The sequence below is a fragment of the Melitaea cinxia genome, chromosome 4, assembly GCF_905220565.1.
Source record: "Melitaea cinxia chromosome 4, ilMelCinx1.1, whole genome shotgun sequence".
Taxonomy (NCBI): domain Eukaryota; kingdom Metazoa; phylum Arthropoda; class Insecta; order Lepidoptera; family Nymphalidae; genus Melitaea; species Melitaea cinxia.
The window spans coordinates 12,113,787-12,130,418 of NC_059397.1; the positions used below are offsets into that span (position 1 = coordinate 12,113,787).

General features: G+C 31.4%; 1 protein-coding gene across 1 annotated transcript; it reads left to right on the plus strand.

The window, feature by feature from the left end:
• Nucleotides 1-6,792: 6,792 nt before the first annotated feature.
• On the plus strand, nucleotides 6,793-16,291 carry LOC123669898 (proton channel OtopLc-like). Its single transcript, XM_045603416.1, has 13 exons — nucleotides 6,793-6,896; nucleotides 8,781-8,942; nucleotides 9,175-9,336; nucleotides 10,787-10,901; nucleotides 11,494-11,596; nucleotides 11,934-12,050; nucleotides 12,224-12,675; nucleotides 12,757-12,856; nucleotides 13,982-14,154; nucleotides 14,230-14,344; nucleotides 14,431-14,585; nucleotides 15,420-15,566; nucleotides 16,082-16,291. The coding sequence occupies exons 1-13, from the start codon at nucleotides 6,793-6,795 to the stop codon at nucleotides 16,253-16,255; spliced, it is 2,079 nt and encodes a 692-aa protein (XP_045459372.1). The 3' UTR covers nucleotides 16,256-16,291.
• Nucleotides 16,292-16,632: the final 341 nt, after the last annotated feature.

Sequence of the window (16,632 nt, forward strand, 5' to 3'; positions counted from 1 at the left end):
ACTTATTCGTGAGCGCAAATCGCAGCAATGAATGGGGCGCAATGACTGCAAAGTGCAAGCTTTGAGTGCATAGACAGTAGACACGTGTGTGTCGCGTCACCTGATTCAGGTGAATGCAGGACGTACCGTCGTCCAATTTCGCGCGCTAAATTGTTCATAACGGAAGTTCATATCCGGACGTCGGGCCGCCCTACGCTTCAGGCGAGATTAGGCGGTAATTACCATTTCCTGTAACACAGGACGCAGACAGCGTTCGAGAAGTGGTTCCTTCTCAGAAGTGACGCGACGGAAACGTTCCGCATTCGACGCCCGCGGATTGAAGGAAAAATAAATGCTACAGTTTCTAACAATATTGCTTTTTAATTACTCTTTATTGTCTATACTAAAATTATTATTATGCTTATTTATTTGGTTGTTTGAAACACGCTCATTATCAGAATAGGTACTTGTCTAATTTCTTTTTGTGCCCCAGAAAATCTATTGGGGTTTCTGTTTATCGAAGAAGGTTAGCTTATACCTAACTGTAAAACTATTTGTTTTTCTAGAAAAAAAAACTAACAGTAAAACGCAAGTTAAACCTCGCATATTATATTATATGGAAAAAACATTTGTGAAAGAAAAGCTTAAGAAGATCGGCCTAAATATTAAACGAAGTAAAAGACCGCAATATAAGCTCCGTCGGAAGACATTATTTATCTGTACGCTTGCTGAAATTGAGTGTACAATATTTTGAACCGGAAAAACTGATTATATAACAATAGAGTGAAGTACACGGAGAGGCTTGCATTGGCTTCGTCGGATGGCGGCAAGCGCGCCTCGCTGCCGATATGATTGAATAAGTGAGCACGGTGCTCCCTAATGAAACATATTGAACGTGTATCGTATCACTTAGCCATGTCGGTGCGCTCCTGCATTCGCTTTTTGGGGCATGTCAACAAGCGTCGTTGAAGCCAACAAATAACATTACGGCAGAGTTTCGTTTTAAGAGAGACAATAAATTGAATTAACTCGAATAACTTTGAACGTCAAAGAGGAGTAAAAAATTTAAAATTTGTTTTACAAAATAAATTTTACGCGGCATTAGCGTGACGGTTTTTGTGTACTTGTAGAATGTAGAATAAATATTTATAAACATGTTTTAGATGGTTACAAAAGGAAAGATTCAATTAATCTAATTTAGTTACAATTAAGATTTATCTCGCTTAAGAAATGGTTGTTTTCAAAATTAATTTGGAAAGTACTGTTGTATAGTAAAGTGGTAGTTTTGACCCGATTCGTGCTTGGTTTTCAAACACAAAACAAAACGTTTTCAATCCCGATGCTGTTGAGGGCATAAGACTCCAGGTAGTGACCACCCATGAACACCTGTGTTTTACTGCAAACACTTTTCTTCATTTCTTCTTACAGCAAGGACTACTGTATCCGCAGAAGTAATTAAATATAAGATAATGGCCACCATTGATTTTATCCGAATCAATGATCCAAATGTGTGCATCTTCATAGTTCTTAAAACTTATAATAATTTATTGTTATTTGTCGTTCTTTAAATAGGATGTTCTTTAAATAGGAAATGAGGAACGAACACTTCGTTTAATAATAATTTTTTTATTAGACTTACTTTATTTAGGTATTAAATAATAAATAAATTTACTTCATTAAGTAATTTAAGGATTAAGCGTAAAAACACATTGGGTGACGCGAAAGTTCCAGTTTGGTGACATGCAATAACACTGTGGTGGACAACAAAGCTCTTTGAACATGTCCACTGGTGAGTCAGCTAGTCGCATGGCGAAAAATCCGTAGCTTTGTAAGTCCTCGTTTCACTTCAACGTTGTCAACGCCGAATAAAGTTGTCGGAAATTTTGTTCTCGTTTTTTTAGCACTAAATTTAATTTAAAAGTAGATAGGTAAATACATATTTAGTAAATTTTAATGCTACTATCGTTCCCAATAAATTTGTCCCACTAATATCTAAAATCAGAAAAATATTGTGATTAATTTGTTTAATGTTTTTTTATTTATTTATAGAAGCTTTCATTTCGGTTAACATAGAAAAAAAATTAGCTAAATCGCATACTTATTGTATTTTACTTGTGTATTTTTTTTATTATTTTACTTTTAATAATAATTTGTGTCTTAGAATTGATCTATATATGTGTTTTGCTTAATATTATGTTGTTTTATAATTTATATAATATACATAAAATATTAACTTTTTATAAATGTTATTACATTAAAAAAGTAAAACAAAAAACAAGTAAAATAAGGAAGTTGGCATATAACCTAATTGTTAATGTAAAAAACCTGCAGACTAAGTAATGAAGATAACTTACTTAAGTCTACGCTTAAGCAAAATTGGATTAAACCTACACAATGTTCAATCTTCATCTAGTGTTTATTAAATGGTCACTTATTCCTCTTACAAAATACAATAAATTAATGTGAAACTGATATAAAATATATCTTCATGTTCTAAACTATAGGCAAATGTTAAATAACGACATCAATTATTAAAATATATTATAGAATAGGATATATGGAAAAATGATTTACTAATTACTATATTTAAAATATTGTTACCGGAAAATAGGTATTACGCAACATTATTGCAATATAAACGTTAATTGGAAGAATTTAACCAAAAAAGCGTGACACTTCATAATATCCATGTAACGTACATGTTAATCAAATTTCATATCAAACCAAAATTAACCAAAAAACACATTACGTAGCTGTGACAACGTAGGTCATACTATCGAAACAGATTATTTACAGACAAACAGCAAAAGTAGTGCAAATTGCGACCGATCACGAAGCAAGGTGCTAACTGGTTTGGAGTGATTTGTTTGCAATGCTCAATACTCGAGCATCCAATGAAAACAAATAGTCTCCATCATCATATCACATCGACTAGTAAGTGGAGACCAAGTATTAGCATATCAAGTAAAACTTATCAAAATATGAGTTAATATTTATTTAAAAATTGACAATAAATTAAAAAATATATATTTTTACGAAATTGTGTTCCAACATTATAAATATATAAAATCAAAATTTAAAGATAACTACTACTAGTATATGCTCAGTGAATCGATCAGATTGTATACTGGATAAATCATCTCGTACAATTGGTTACAATCTCAAATAAAATAAAATATTATATGTAAGTAACTTATATTTAAATACTACATTCATAAATAAATTCACTGTCATTTTCTTAAATTAAAAGTTATTATTTGTAACATAATTTGTGTCTCTTATTGTGGCGTACCTACCACCGTACTAGCGTAGCGATTATACGGCCCCCTGCATGCCCCGTACTACAGGAGCCTCTGCGTGCATTTAAGCAAATTTATTTAAACTTTATTGCTCAGATAAATAAGAATTTTTCATCAAGTGTCGACCCGCGGTCCAACTCTAATTATATAATTATATAACTGTTTCGTTACTTTTAATCCAGCTATAAAACGCGATATCTTAATAAATTAAAAGCTTTTTCATTTTCATATAGGTGTGCTACGCCACTCACAAAATAAATAAAAGGGATGGACATTATTTCCAAAGCTTTCGTATTTGTCTTTTTGCCGCAGTTTATTTATTTTATTTCATAATTTCGCTTTTATTTAAACAAAATTAAAATGAAAGGTGATAATAATATATACCCAGTAGAACTAATAAACATTTTTTTAAATTAAACATGAGTATTTGACAACTAAAATGAAATTCCTATTATGCGTGTAGGAACGAAATTACTTTTTTTATTTTTCCCCATAAATGTTACTAAGAATTATGAAATACCAATTTACTTAAAGTACTGTACTGTACTTGTACTGTGTGGCTACGGTACTAAAGAATTTAGCCACCCCCTCTCTTCCCGTGGGTGTCGTAAGAGGCGACTAAGGGATAACAAGGTTCCACAACCACCTTGGAACTTGAGAAGCCGACCGATGGCGGGATAACCATCCAACTGCTGGCTTTGAAATACACAGGCCGAATCCGACAAAGCCAGTACTGCGCTCACCAACCCGCCTGCCCAGCGTGGTGACTATGGGCAAAACACATGAGTTCACGTTATTTTTGGCGTAAACTTGTGGAGGCCTATGTCCAGCAGTGGACTGTATAGGCTGTAATGAATTTACTTAAAAAACATTTTTTCATTATTTATTTTTCACCATTCAATCATTGAAATAACTGTGTACTTTCAGATTTAGTGTGAAATAAAAATTATTATGCTAGTTAGAATAATATGATTTCCCAGTAGATATAAATACATATTTTTAGTAAGTCGATTTTACGTCAATTTGTACATACGTTTTGATTTCCATTTCAAACACGTTTTTTGTTGTTTGATGAAAACATTAATATTATGCTTTCCTTTTCAAGTTATTTTTGCAGTACATACTGCAATATGTATTGTATATTTTAAATAACACAAAGTTATATATAATACGGGTAGTCGTCATATCATATAGTTAATCTTACACGTGTATATATGACAGCAGCTTTTTGTTTACGTAAATCACAACGAGTTTAGAGTGCAGTGACATTTAAAGCATCAGGTGCGATACACTCACGCAAATATTTTATGAAAATATCAAGAATGTCGTTACTAGGGAAGAACGATGTCGATATTTTATCGAAGTATATATTTTTAGACCTGCAACATGATAATTTATCTAACTATTAAAAATACGCAGTTTAAGATTTTCAAATTTAAAATGTAACATTTCTCATTTCCTTATCTGTAATTTCAAAAACTAATTTACATTTCAACAATGTAATTCGACTAGCCCACGAGCACAGTTTGTAGCAGAGAGTTATTTCTATAAATATTTATTAAAAAATTAGCTGTCGGTCAACTATGACACAAGCATTAAGTTGCTTACCTTAGGAACAGACGACCGTGTACATACAAAAAAATGTACATGTACATATGAAAAAAAATTGTAACAGCGGTAATTATAGAACTAATTTTTTTTTTACGATTTTCTATTAATAAACTATTATGTTTAATGGCCAGAAATATAAAATGTAATGGACTATAAAAATATCGAGTAGAATATTATGAGACGTGACTAGGAGGGTGTCGGCGTCGCGGCCGCATCCTACAGCCAAACGGTAAACACTTTGCTGTAATCTCGAGATGAGAAAACTTTCAGTTCTCTTAATTCAGAAACTTATTCAACAACCTAACAACCTTAGAGCGGACCGCCCGGCGGACACAAGACAAACAAACTTACTCTTTAATCTTTGTTTTTATTAAAATAAACATTAAAAAGTAAATCTAATATTATTTTTGATGTTTTTAAGAAACGATTTCGAAAAGAAGGTGAGTACCTAACAAATTTGTATGCTTTTGTGATTTGTGCTTTAACCGCAATGGTAATACTATAACGGTGTCAATAAATCTTAGAGCCTGTTTCACCAGTTATGGATAACGCTATTTGACGGATGAGGATATAAATAACTTTGGCAGCGGGAGGTACATAGACCAGTAGGACCTATTTCTCCTCAATTAATAAATTTTAACTTTAAGATATGTATGAACGTGCTATATGCGAATAGAAATATCTCATATATATAAAATAATTCGATATAGAATTAGATTATATAATAGAATTCGATGGTGAAAAGAATAACGAATCTAAATCTTTTTAGTATCGGATACTGTCATCCGTCAAATAGTATTATTCACAACTGGTGAAACAGGCCCTTAATCTAATTGTTGTCAAGCCATTAATATTAATAGGATATTAGAATAGCAAATAATTAGTTCTTAAAATATATTGTTACGACGCGTTGGCGCAACAGTCACGGCACTGGTTCGTGGCTGTTGCGCTGGTAGTTGCGGGCTCGATCCCCGCACATGACAAAATTTATAGTGGCCATATAGTTGTTTGTCGTGGTCTGGATGTTTGTGCAATCCTTGTGGGTCTTCTCACCGTGCCGCGTGCGCGTGTGCGTGTAGCGAATATATCCGCCAACCTGAATTGATGCAGCGTGGTGGATTAAGCTCTGATACGTCTCCTACATACCTAGGCTAAGCGTATATATTGTCAATCGATATATTTTAAAACCTTTTTGAGTGTTTCTATTTCTTTATTACTATTATTTATATATTTTTGTGTCCAAACTTTTTATTTTTAATGCCTTATAAAAAACGTACATAATCCAAATACACAGTACAAATAGAGTAATTTAACACTCTATTTGTTTAACACTCATTATGTGACGCGTGATATTCAGTTTATTGACATATCGAAGTGGGGATTTGAAAATGGTTACCTGATATAAGCAAATGTATTTTTATAGAATTGCTAGTTATATGTCATTCTGAACATCACTAGGTATTGCATAAAACCGCCTAGATCTAACTAAAATTCATTTAAAACGCATATCTGAGCCGTAATATACCTTGAGATAAAGTTGGAGTGAAACAAAAATAAAAAAATAAAAACATTCGTTTGAAGCAATTTGGATGTGCCGTGTCAATTCAATTACTAACGCCGAGCGCTACAGTATTTCGTTGAAGATTAGGGCAATGAAAAAATACTGCAGGATAAAATCCAGTAAACATTTAATAGATAGGTATATTGCCGGGAAATCTTTTTGAAACATTTCTTTACTAATGAAAACTTGAAACTTAAAAAAATGTAACTTTCTTAATTGAGTTCTGTAATAGATGTTTATCTAGCACAATAAATATTTTATCAATAAGAATTCAGTTGTATTAAAGTAGTATTTTTATTGTATTTGTCAACAAGATTAGATGATAATTTTGTGACGACACAGATGAGTCCAGGCAAAAGCGTCCCACTGTGCGAAGCGACCGAGTCGCGTCCGGGCGTCATCGTCACCGACATGGACACTGTCCAAGAAGAGAACGATAATGACAGGTACGTTTGTTATACTATTACGCAATTTAATTATTAACGATATATCACTGTCGGCTAATGAAGACATGTCAAATACACGAACACCAGCGACCGTATGATATGTGTACATCGTTTAATATAAAAGATTTTCGATATAAAACAAAATTAATAATTGTGTTAATTTACCGTCTGGATCTCAGCCACAAAGCTAATACATGCAAGCAATTTAATTAAAATTTTCTTTTAAAGTACCTTTTAGTTCTTTGTCTTCTCACTAAAGTTTATCGCTTATCTTTTGCGCGATCAGTTGCACGCTTTCTTCTTTGTATAAACGGAATTTTATATCTTATAAATCCCATGGTATTTCTTTAAATATTTTACTGAAAAACATATTTAACTTACCATATAATTAAATTTTAAGACATCCCGACAAAGTTGGTATGGAAAAATCAATCACATGGATATTTTGACTAATTGTGAATAAAACATAGATTACAGTGAGATATGTACGTACATGTATTTATATTATTAATATTTTAATATATGTAAACGACCCATTGCTACGTGTAATCCTATATCAATAAATAAACAAATATCTTAGTAAAATATTATAAGTCGTATTTTTGAAATTCAAGTGAGACGTACGGATATGTGAAATCTTATATAAATATTTCCGGTAAAGATGCACAGTTCGGAGGCTTCCCGGCTCAGTCTTGGCGTCAAAATAGTTCAATACAATACTCCAAAATATTCAAACTTACATTGTAGAGAGTGTTATATTTAAAAAATAAAAACAAAAAAATAGGCGCAAAATGTTTCCTTTTTGATTATGTGTCAACATTTTTAATCTCAACTTTTAAAATGAATTTTGTAATATTTTTGATCCAAGATAAAATCCATTAAAGAATCTCATCAGATTATATGACAAAGTAAGGGGCAATACAATTAATAGTCAGAGATATAACACATTTTTCATTACATATTTTAAATAAAAGCGTTCCACGACTCGTGTCATTTCAAAAAATGTAATGAAAAATAGCTACATGAAATTTAGATTGAGCATATAACACCTAAAAACAGGAATTTTTTTTTTTTTGGCATGTTTCACTGATGATCTAAAGTCTGCTTGTAAAATGTTCTCTAGCAGCGTATAGTAACTGTGGTTCGTGAATATTTAGAATTTCGCGCCTTAATGTAAGTTAACGGACTATGCAACTAGAATTCGAAAAATGAACATGCATGCAAGTAGATGCTTGCTATGCCAATATTTTTTAAGCGCCAAGATTGTATTTCTGTTTAATTAATTTATAAATTCAGTATTTATTACATGCATATGTATGCCTGGTGAATAATTAATTTATACATAGGAGTAAAATATAAACTATATTAATGACTCGCCTTGTCTACCCATATAAAGGTTAGATTCTATTACCTATAATAATAATATGAGCAATAAAATGGAAATGAATAATAACTTTACTTAGAAATAAATTCTAACAAATTATTCGCTAACAGTGAAATATTGTGTATCATCTTTTTATTATATTTATTTAAAATACAATGCAAAGCCTTCAAACATCCTCTAAAAGATATGGCTGTAAGAAATGCATACGCAAAGAGGGATTTGGGTACAGAAACGTTGTAGAAGCTGCAAAAATATTTATAACGTTTGATAGACCGCTTTGTGTCCCATAATACGCTCCAAGCTTGACTAGTGCATCTACGCTAGACGCCCACACTCAGCTGCAAAACTACTTGCATTCCTTGTCTACCTATAGATCTTTTCATACTCTTAAATCTTATCATTTATCTAGGATTTTTCAAAAAGATATATGAATAGCATTTATATACTTAGCTACAAGTTTTTTCAATATAATTTAAGAAGTATTTTGCCTTTTTAATCAGTGACGAGTCGTCCTATTCCGATATACGGCAACTAAGGGAACGTACGAAAGCAATGGTGAATCCAGGACTCGAACAACTTTTGCAAAATTCAAATTCGCAACCAAACAGCCGTGGTGTATCCAACGATATCGAAGTGAAGCTGGCTGCTAATCTGAACACAAGGTAATAAATAACAACCCTACACTTATAAGTACATAATTTTTCAATAATTTCTATGATTACTGTTTTAACTTTTTTTACTGGCAGCTCTGTAACTGCTGTAAATGCTTATTAGTAGAAGTAGTCACTTAACATCAGGTGAACCACTCCTTTAATAGCTGCATCATAACTTAATTATAATTCATTTGATACCTACTTCGTAACACATTAATAAAACTTTAAAAAAAAATTCAAGGCGACCATCGGCGATAATCGCAGCGTTTCGCAGACCATCGCAAGCACTAGCATTATGCGCGGCGACACAGAGACGCTTCTTGTCCGAAATGACACCGCACTCGCGAACCTCCGTCGCTTCCACTCATGAGTCACCGCCTTCAGCAGCTGAACTATTGGGACAGTAAGCCTGCAGTATCTAAATAATAATATTATAAACTAGATAATAATACAGTAATAAACTAGATAAAGAGTCATTCATCGATATACGACATATCCATATATGTTGTTAAATTTCAAACAATATTGATTAGATTGTTTGACTGTAACACATACAATTTGAGATTATTCGAATATATGAGATGAGAAATGATTTCGTTTTCTGGGATTCTATTTAAATAAATATATTACAGACTCCAAATGTTACTATTAGGTCACAATTTTATTTTAGTTGTTTATCGTATGTAATACTTATATTCTAAAGCGGTTTCAGGTGTGATGATTCGACGATTTTTAAATAGTTTCACTTTTAATTTTTGAAAGGAAACAAAAAAGTTCAAAATTAAGATTTTGAATTATAAGACAAAACAAAACAGTTATTTTTTATTTGTTTTTATTTATTATTATAGCTACATATTTTTTTTTTTTTAATAATTATTAATTTTATTAATTTTTTTTTATAATTAATTGATTATTAAAAATCCAGCTGTGCTATACTTAGATTAAAAAAGCTGCATTTATTGTCTTTTTACTGTATATAAACAAGAATTGCTCGTTTAAAGTATTAGATTTAACTGCATAAAAACAGTAAACATTTATTATCAACAATGTTAAATACTCATCGGCTCTTTTTAAAATAAAGCAATAGAGACGAAAGAATACTAATCATACGGGTTCTGCCAGAGCTAAATAGACTGCGTAGCCTTAGATATTACAAGTAACACGTGTTCTAGAGTTGGCAACCTCATTCTCAGATTGAATTTTATTAAAGTAAAATAATAGATAGAGTAGGAAGACAAGTGTTAAATATTCAATAAATGCTTTGATAAACATTTATAACAATTGAAAAGATCGATTCCGAAGTAACTGATATCTACTTTATGTCTCTGACAATGTGAGCAACCTTCAACGCGTCAACGCCATTCAAAAGCCTACACTATATTTGTTAATATAGACAGGTGACCTGACAATGCTTTTGTGAATATTCACTATAAATGTTTCTCGCAATTGTAATTAAAATATGAATATCATTTCAATATTCTCTCGCTCATATCTTGATAATGACACAATGTAAAGTTTTCATTTATTTCAACGTCACGATTGTTTGTTCAAAAATCGATTAAGTGCAAAAGTAAATCATTTATTTTACTCGTAGAGTAGCTATATATTCACATATGTATGTATAAATAAATTCATCAAAGCTTTATTTATTACAAAAAAAAAAAAATTAAAAACAAGCCAAAAAATATTTTAAAAAAATACTATAATTCTTACGTGTTTATTGAACTTTTAATATCAGTTAAATATTAAAGACTAATAAAAAATTCGGTTACTGTTTCACTTTTTTGGAACTTAATTTTTAGTTTTATATAAACTCTTAATTAAGATTCTAACAAAATTTTATCGTTTTATAGCGAAGCCTTAAGTAAGGCATTATCGGCACTGTATGCTAAACTACTAGTCGTGCTCGGACTAGCATTTCCTGTCACTGAGGTTATTGCGAATGGCGTTCCAGATGCCTATTACCGGGTAATATAATTTGTTTATTATAAACACAAGTTAACGTAATAATTATAAATGACAATAAACAGACCAAAAACATTGACTTCATATTAAGAAGTCTTTTTTCATCATCAGTGGACTTGTACTGTAAAAGTAATAAATATTAAAGTATTAAATATATATATTAAATATATATTAAAGTATTAAATATAAATTTTATTTATATACATTAAATTAATCAAGAAATAAGTATTTTTTAATATCATATCAAAAATCGACCGTTCCAACGGGGATCGAACCTGCATCTCCGACTGACCGTGTCGGTGCTCTAGACAATTAAGCTATGTAACGATGTACCCGCTAGATCGAAATTTTTGATATGATGATTTTATATTCGGTCTAAGCGAAAAATCGTACATATGAAAAATAAGTATACTAGTAACAGAGCAACTTTGTACCTTTTACCTTACACTGAAACAATCAACTTAATTATCATGTTTACTAATTACGTTAGATTTCGCCATATCCAACCAACTTAATGTTTAATTCTATAATTCAAGCCAATTTTCCTACTGTTAGTTTGCATAATTTACTGGTTTAACAAAATATTCCTTTTCAGGGTTTCTACTTATATCTTTACCTAGTCTCACTATTATTTGTTATATTCCTTTATGCGAATCTAATACGAGAAAGGACATTCAACACAATATTAAATAGTCACGGTGAGGACAAGTTATTCATTTGTTAGCTTAAATACGTCTTGCATTTAGTAAAACAACGAAATCAAATTTAAGCTTTAGTAATTAGTAACATTTGCGTAACAAACTGTGACATTAAAATCACATCTTGTTAGCATAATGACCACTGCAAGGAGTATTACCTTCTTTTGTCCGTATTCTACTAACGTTTTTAACTATTCGTATAATTGTTGCTTGTTTATTCTTAACATGTTGTCTCATAACCATCAAAAAAATTAATAAGGTACAACGCTAACGTGTATTCATATTTCCAAAACGGACTAAATACAGCAATTACGCTAATCGATTCTAATTTTTTCAGTAGTTATTGAAAAAGACGAAAAATTTAGCACTGGAAAAGCAACACCCAATGAAAAACCAAAACAAAAAGAAACTATTTCTCGTTACGGCAGTTTTTATTTAAGGCTAGGGGCTATAGGTAAATTTATTAAACCGTTTTTTTTAACTCATGATTTATATCTATACCATAAATAAAAAAAAAAAAATATTTTTGCAATTTTTTTATTTGCAAGTAAATACTGAAAAAGTAACTACGGAACTTTTAAGCGTACCACCTATACTGCGAATAGATTTTAATTACCTTTTTTGCAGCATTTGGCATTGGATCAATGGTATATAGCGGTTTGGAATTTGGGGAATATTTTGAAATGACGGATCGCTGTCGATCATTCCTTTCCGCACTAACTCCGGCGTTACGTATGGCCTTGACAATTGTTCAAATGCAGTTTATATTTTTAACAAATAAAGATATTAAGACTGGAAGCCATAAAATGATACAACGATTTGGGCTTATGCACTTGATAGCCACAAATATGTGCGAGTGGCTCTATGTTCTGGTCCAAGAGACAAAACACGAGATACATCATCTAGAACATTCGATAGCTTCAAAATCGAATGCCAGCCACAGCGAAATGGAGGATATGCCATGTAAAAGATCCAACGTAATGGGTGCACTGGTACAAAATGCATCACCTTTTCTTTTTCCTTGTACTATTGAATATTCGCTCATATGTGCCGTTATTCTATATGAAATGTGGAAAGAAGTAAGACTTAAACGTTGATAAAATCGTGAAATGGAAACTATTGTGGTAAAAGTATTTATTTATATATCTATCTATTTTCAGGTGAAATGCACCCCGGAAGACATTGAAAAAAAATTAAATTACCAACCAAACAAATCTCGCAATAACTCAGTAACCCCTGAAAAAATCTTACAACAGTTTGGTAAAATACTTACATAGCTCTCTTATTCTTAATGTTACTACTTTCTGGTAACATTTAAGGAGACTCGGTGGTCTATATCTAAATAACAGTCAAAACTTTTGAAACCTTTAAAGGACTATTTTATTACTATTTAAATATATAAAAATTGTAATTACATTAAAAAAAATTAACTATTTTAAATATGGCGTTGAAGTTAGTCTCCTAAAAAAAGAACCTGGGTGGCGCGCGATTTAGGTCATCTATGGGTCTGACATAAAAAAAAAACGGATTTTCAATCATTATAAATAAGCTATCGCAGGACGTAATTTTTTTTTTTTTTTTAAGGAAATGGCGCGTTGTTGAAATTTGTAGTCTGAAAATTTCTACTTTTTAAATCACGTTTAGTATGTAAAAAATAAAAATATTCAAGGCCAAAATTTTATTTTTCTTCCTATGATAGCTGTTAGTATATAAAATAATATATTAGAAACGAATAGACCGAGTAGTTGTTTTTTTTTTTTTGCCGCGCGCCACACAGTAAAAAGTTGTTTTGAGATAAACGCGTTTAAAATTTTAGACAAGGAAATTCGCAAGAAAATTAGAATTGAACGTATACTTACGATTAATCAGCTATTCCAGCACCATATAGTATACCATCATTCCTTTTAAACTCATTATTTCTGCAGTTTTTCAGCTGTCTAAGCTAAAATATTATCCTTTCCTCTCCCTCAGGTAAAGAAACCGAAGCACCGAACGATTGCTTTGGCACTTACCTTTTAAATAGTTTTTACAATATGAAATACTGAAAATGTCGTCACCGAATTTTAGCTGTGTATTTTCGAAATACTATACTTTCGAAATAGGAAAAAAATAACTATTTTTCTAGACCACTGAGTCCCCTTAAATAGTCTACATTGTTACATATTCTATATTTTATCTAATCATAAAAATGTCATATAATATTGAAAAAACATACTGCATTAGTTAAAAGTTTCGTTATTGATATTATGGACTCTAGCTGTACTTCTGAAAAAACTCGTTGTATTATTATTATTGTATATGTCTGTAGTATTTTATTACATTATGTATATGCTGTAGCATTACATTTTAACATTACATTTATAAATGAATAACTCTTTATTTAAGCTGGCATGTTGGGCGTGAGTTCTCCTCACGGCAGTCGAACAACATTACATCACTTCTCAGTGGATTGCTCTCACGCACATCGCGGGTTATTTGCAGGAATACTTGTTATTGTTATCACTATAATATCATTAATCATGTTCTTTGTACTCGTCAACAATCCAAACACGGTTAATGTAAGATAAGATCTATTTATGGAAATCTTATAAAATCAAATTAATTGAAATAATTACAGTAAAATTCAATTACAGGATGCGATATTTGAAGTAAATATTTGTGAGTTAATACTGTATTCACTGTCTATACTGGCATCGGCCACTGCTCTAAAACAAATGAGAGAGCTATCTTACAAAAGAAAATCCCAGGGTATATGATAAATTTTTATTATTAACATCTTATTTCTTGAAATATTTAAAAATGTCAGACTGTAGTCTAATTTATTATAATTTCAGCTGTTCTTGGGTTAGACACATCACTGTTGATTCTTGCACAGTCTGGAATGTTCGTGTACTGCATGTTTAGCCTGATTGGGTGTCACCATACGATGAACTACAGCAATAGTGCAGGACTCACTGGTTTTTTCTCAGAGTTCTTATCTTTAAATCAGGTAATCAAGTTAATCTTTTTTACTTTGACACAAAAAACATATCGCTCTTTTTATGCCACTTTTATTACATTTTTTTTTTTCAAATTATCTTATCTTTTAAACACATAATAACTTTATTGTTAGTAAACAGTACATTTATGTATAATAAAACATTAATCCGGCCATGTCGACCCAAGTTTTCTTATAACTCTTGAATTAATATTCTAATTTGCAATAATAACGGCCTGAAGCTTGGAAGGGGTCCGAACGGCTATAGATCAAAATAAAAGAGCAGAAATACCAGTACATTAATTAATAACTTTTAAACTAAAATTACTTTTCAATATACCCCAGCCTGTAATATCCCACTGCTAGGCCTCTTTCCCATGTAAGAGAAGGATCAGAACTTAATCCATCACGCTGCTCCAATGTGAGTTGGCAGATGTAGTCCCTACTATGAGTAACGATCGCTATCAAGTGTACATCATAACAACCGGGACCGACGGCTTATCGTGCTCTCCAAGGTACGACGAAATTGTAAATTAAGATTTTTCATTTAAACTATTCCAAATGAAGGGCTAATATCGCACATTAAAATTAAAAGCACATATTTTGTTTCTATCGTTCCATCAACTAAATCGAAACTTATAGATTAGCGTGTTCAACGAACACTTACAGAAACTAGTACTATCCATTCCAACTAATGTTTGAATTTATATGCCAAACGAGCGGCCATAAGCATTACTGAAACTTTCAGATTTAAACAATATCTATATTTTCTTTACATGATAATTTCAATAAGTGAACACATGAAATCACAATATACACGAAAGTAATAAATTTAATGTATTTCAGACAATTCTGCAATCTTTGTTTATTATCGACGCTTGGTGGCGTCGAAGCAGTACCTCAGAACAGAGACGAAAAAAGCCAGGACGACAACTAGTCACCTTCCTACTCGTTGCAAACATGGCCATGTGGGCAATTAACACGCTTGAAAAGGTAAATAAAAATATGTAAAAATGACGTTTATCATTAAAACTTTTTTCCTGAATCTAAAATAAAATACTTTGTTTGACTCCGCGCTAGCACAGTAGTCACAGCAACTGGATGATGCGCTGAATTTCAATCCAGCACATGATAAATATTTATATGGCCATACAGATAATTCCATAGTCTTGGCTTCTTCTGTGTTGTATAATATATGATCGGGGTCCCCGACGCAGGATTTCATCCTAGGGTGGGCCGTGAATGTGAGGAAATGAAATTTATACTAAAAAAATCACTTCAATATTTTTCGTTAAGACGTTAAAAAATAATCTTTCAAGGCGACTTGCAAGTTTGCAAGTTTTAGCCATTAAAAACAATAAAATTTCTAAGCAATACTTAAAATATTTAATTTTCATTTTCATTTTCACATCCTTATTTCTTACCTTCATTATATTTTTATACGTAGTGTTTGATATATTTAGTCAAATATTTTTATGTATCATTTTAAATTGTTTTCTTTTTTCTAGAATCGTGCGGAATTCCGACCGGCTCACCTCGCCTTCTATGGTCCGTGGGCGTGGACGATCATCACACACGTTTCCATGCCTCTGGCGATATTCTACCGCTTCCACTCCACCATATGCCTTTTCGAAATTTGGAAGAACTGCTTCAAGAACAAACCACTTTACTTAAATATTTAATCTTAATTTAAGAATTCAATAAAGAAAATAAACACATTGGTTGTATGATTTAAAAAAGGAAAGGAAAAATTTATAGTTGAAAATGTCTTTGTGAGTCGCTTTGTATTGAACCATTTCTCAAAGAAGAAAATAAAACCAACAGACCGCAGACGTAAAGTTTTAAATTGTTTGGTCATTTTTCCGTCAAACGTGATGAAGCATTTAACGCATCGAATGCTTCCCTCTGTCACGACTATCAACTAACAACAATACTCGCTAATTGTTTACATTTACTCCATGCCGATGCCGATATAATTTACTTAAATATATTAACCATAACAGTCAAAAATGATATATGTAAAAATATTTATCTAAAACTGATTAAGTATTTATAGCTA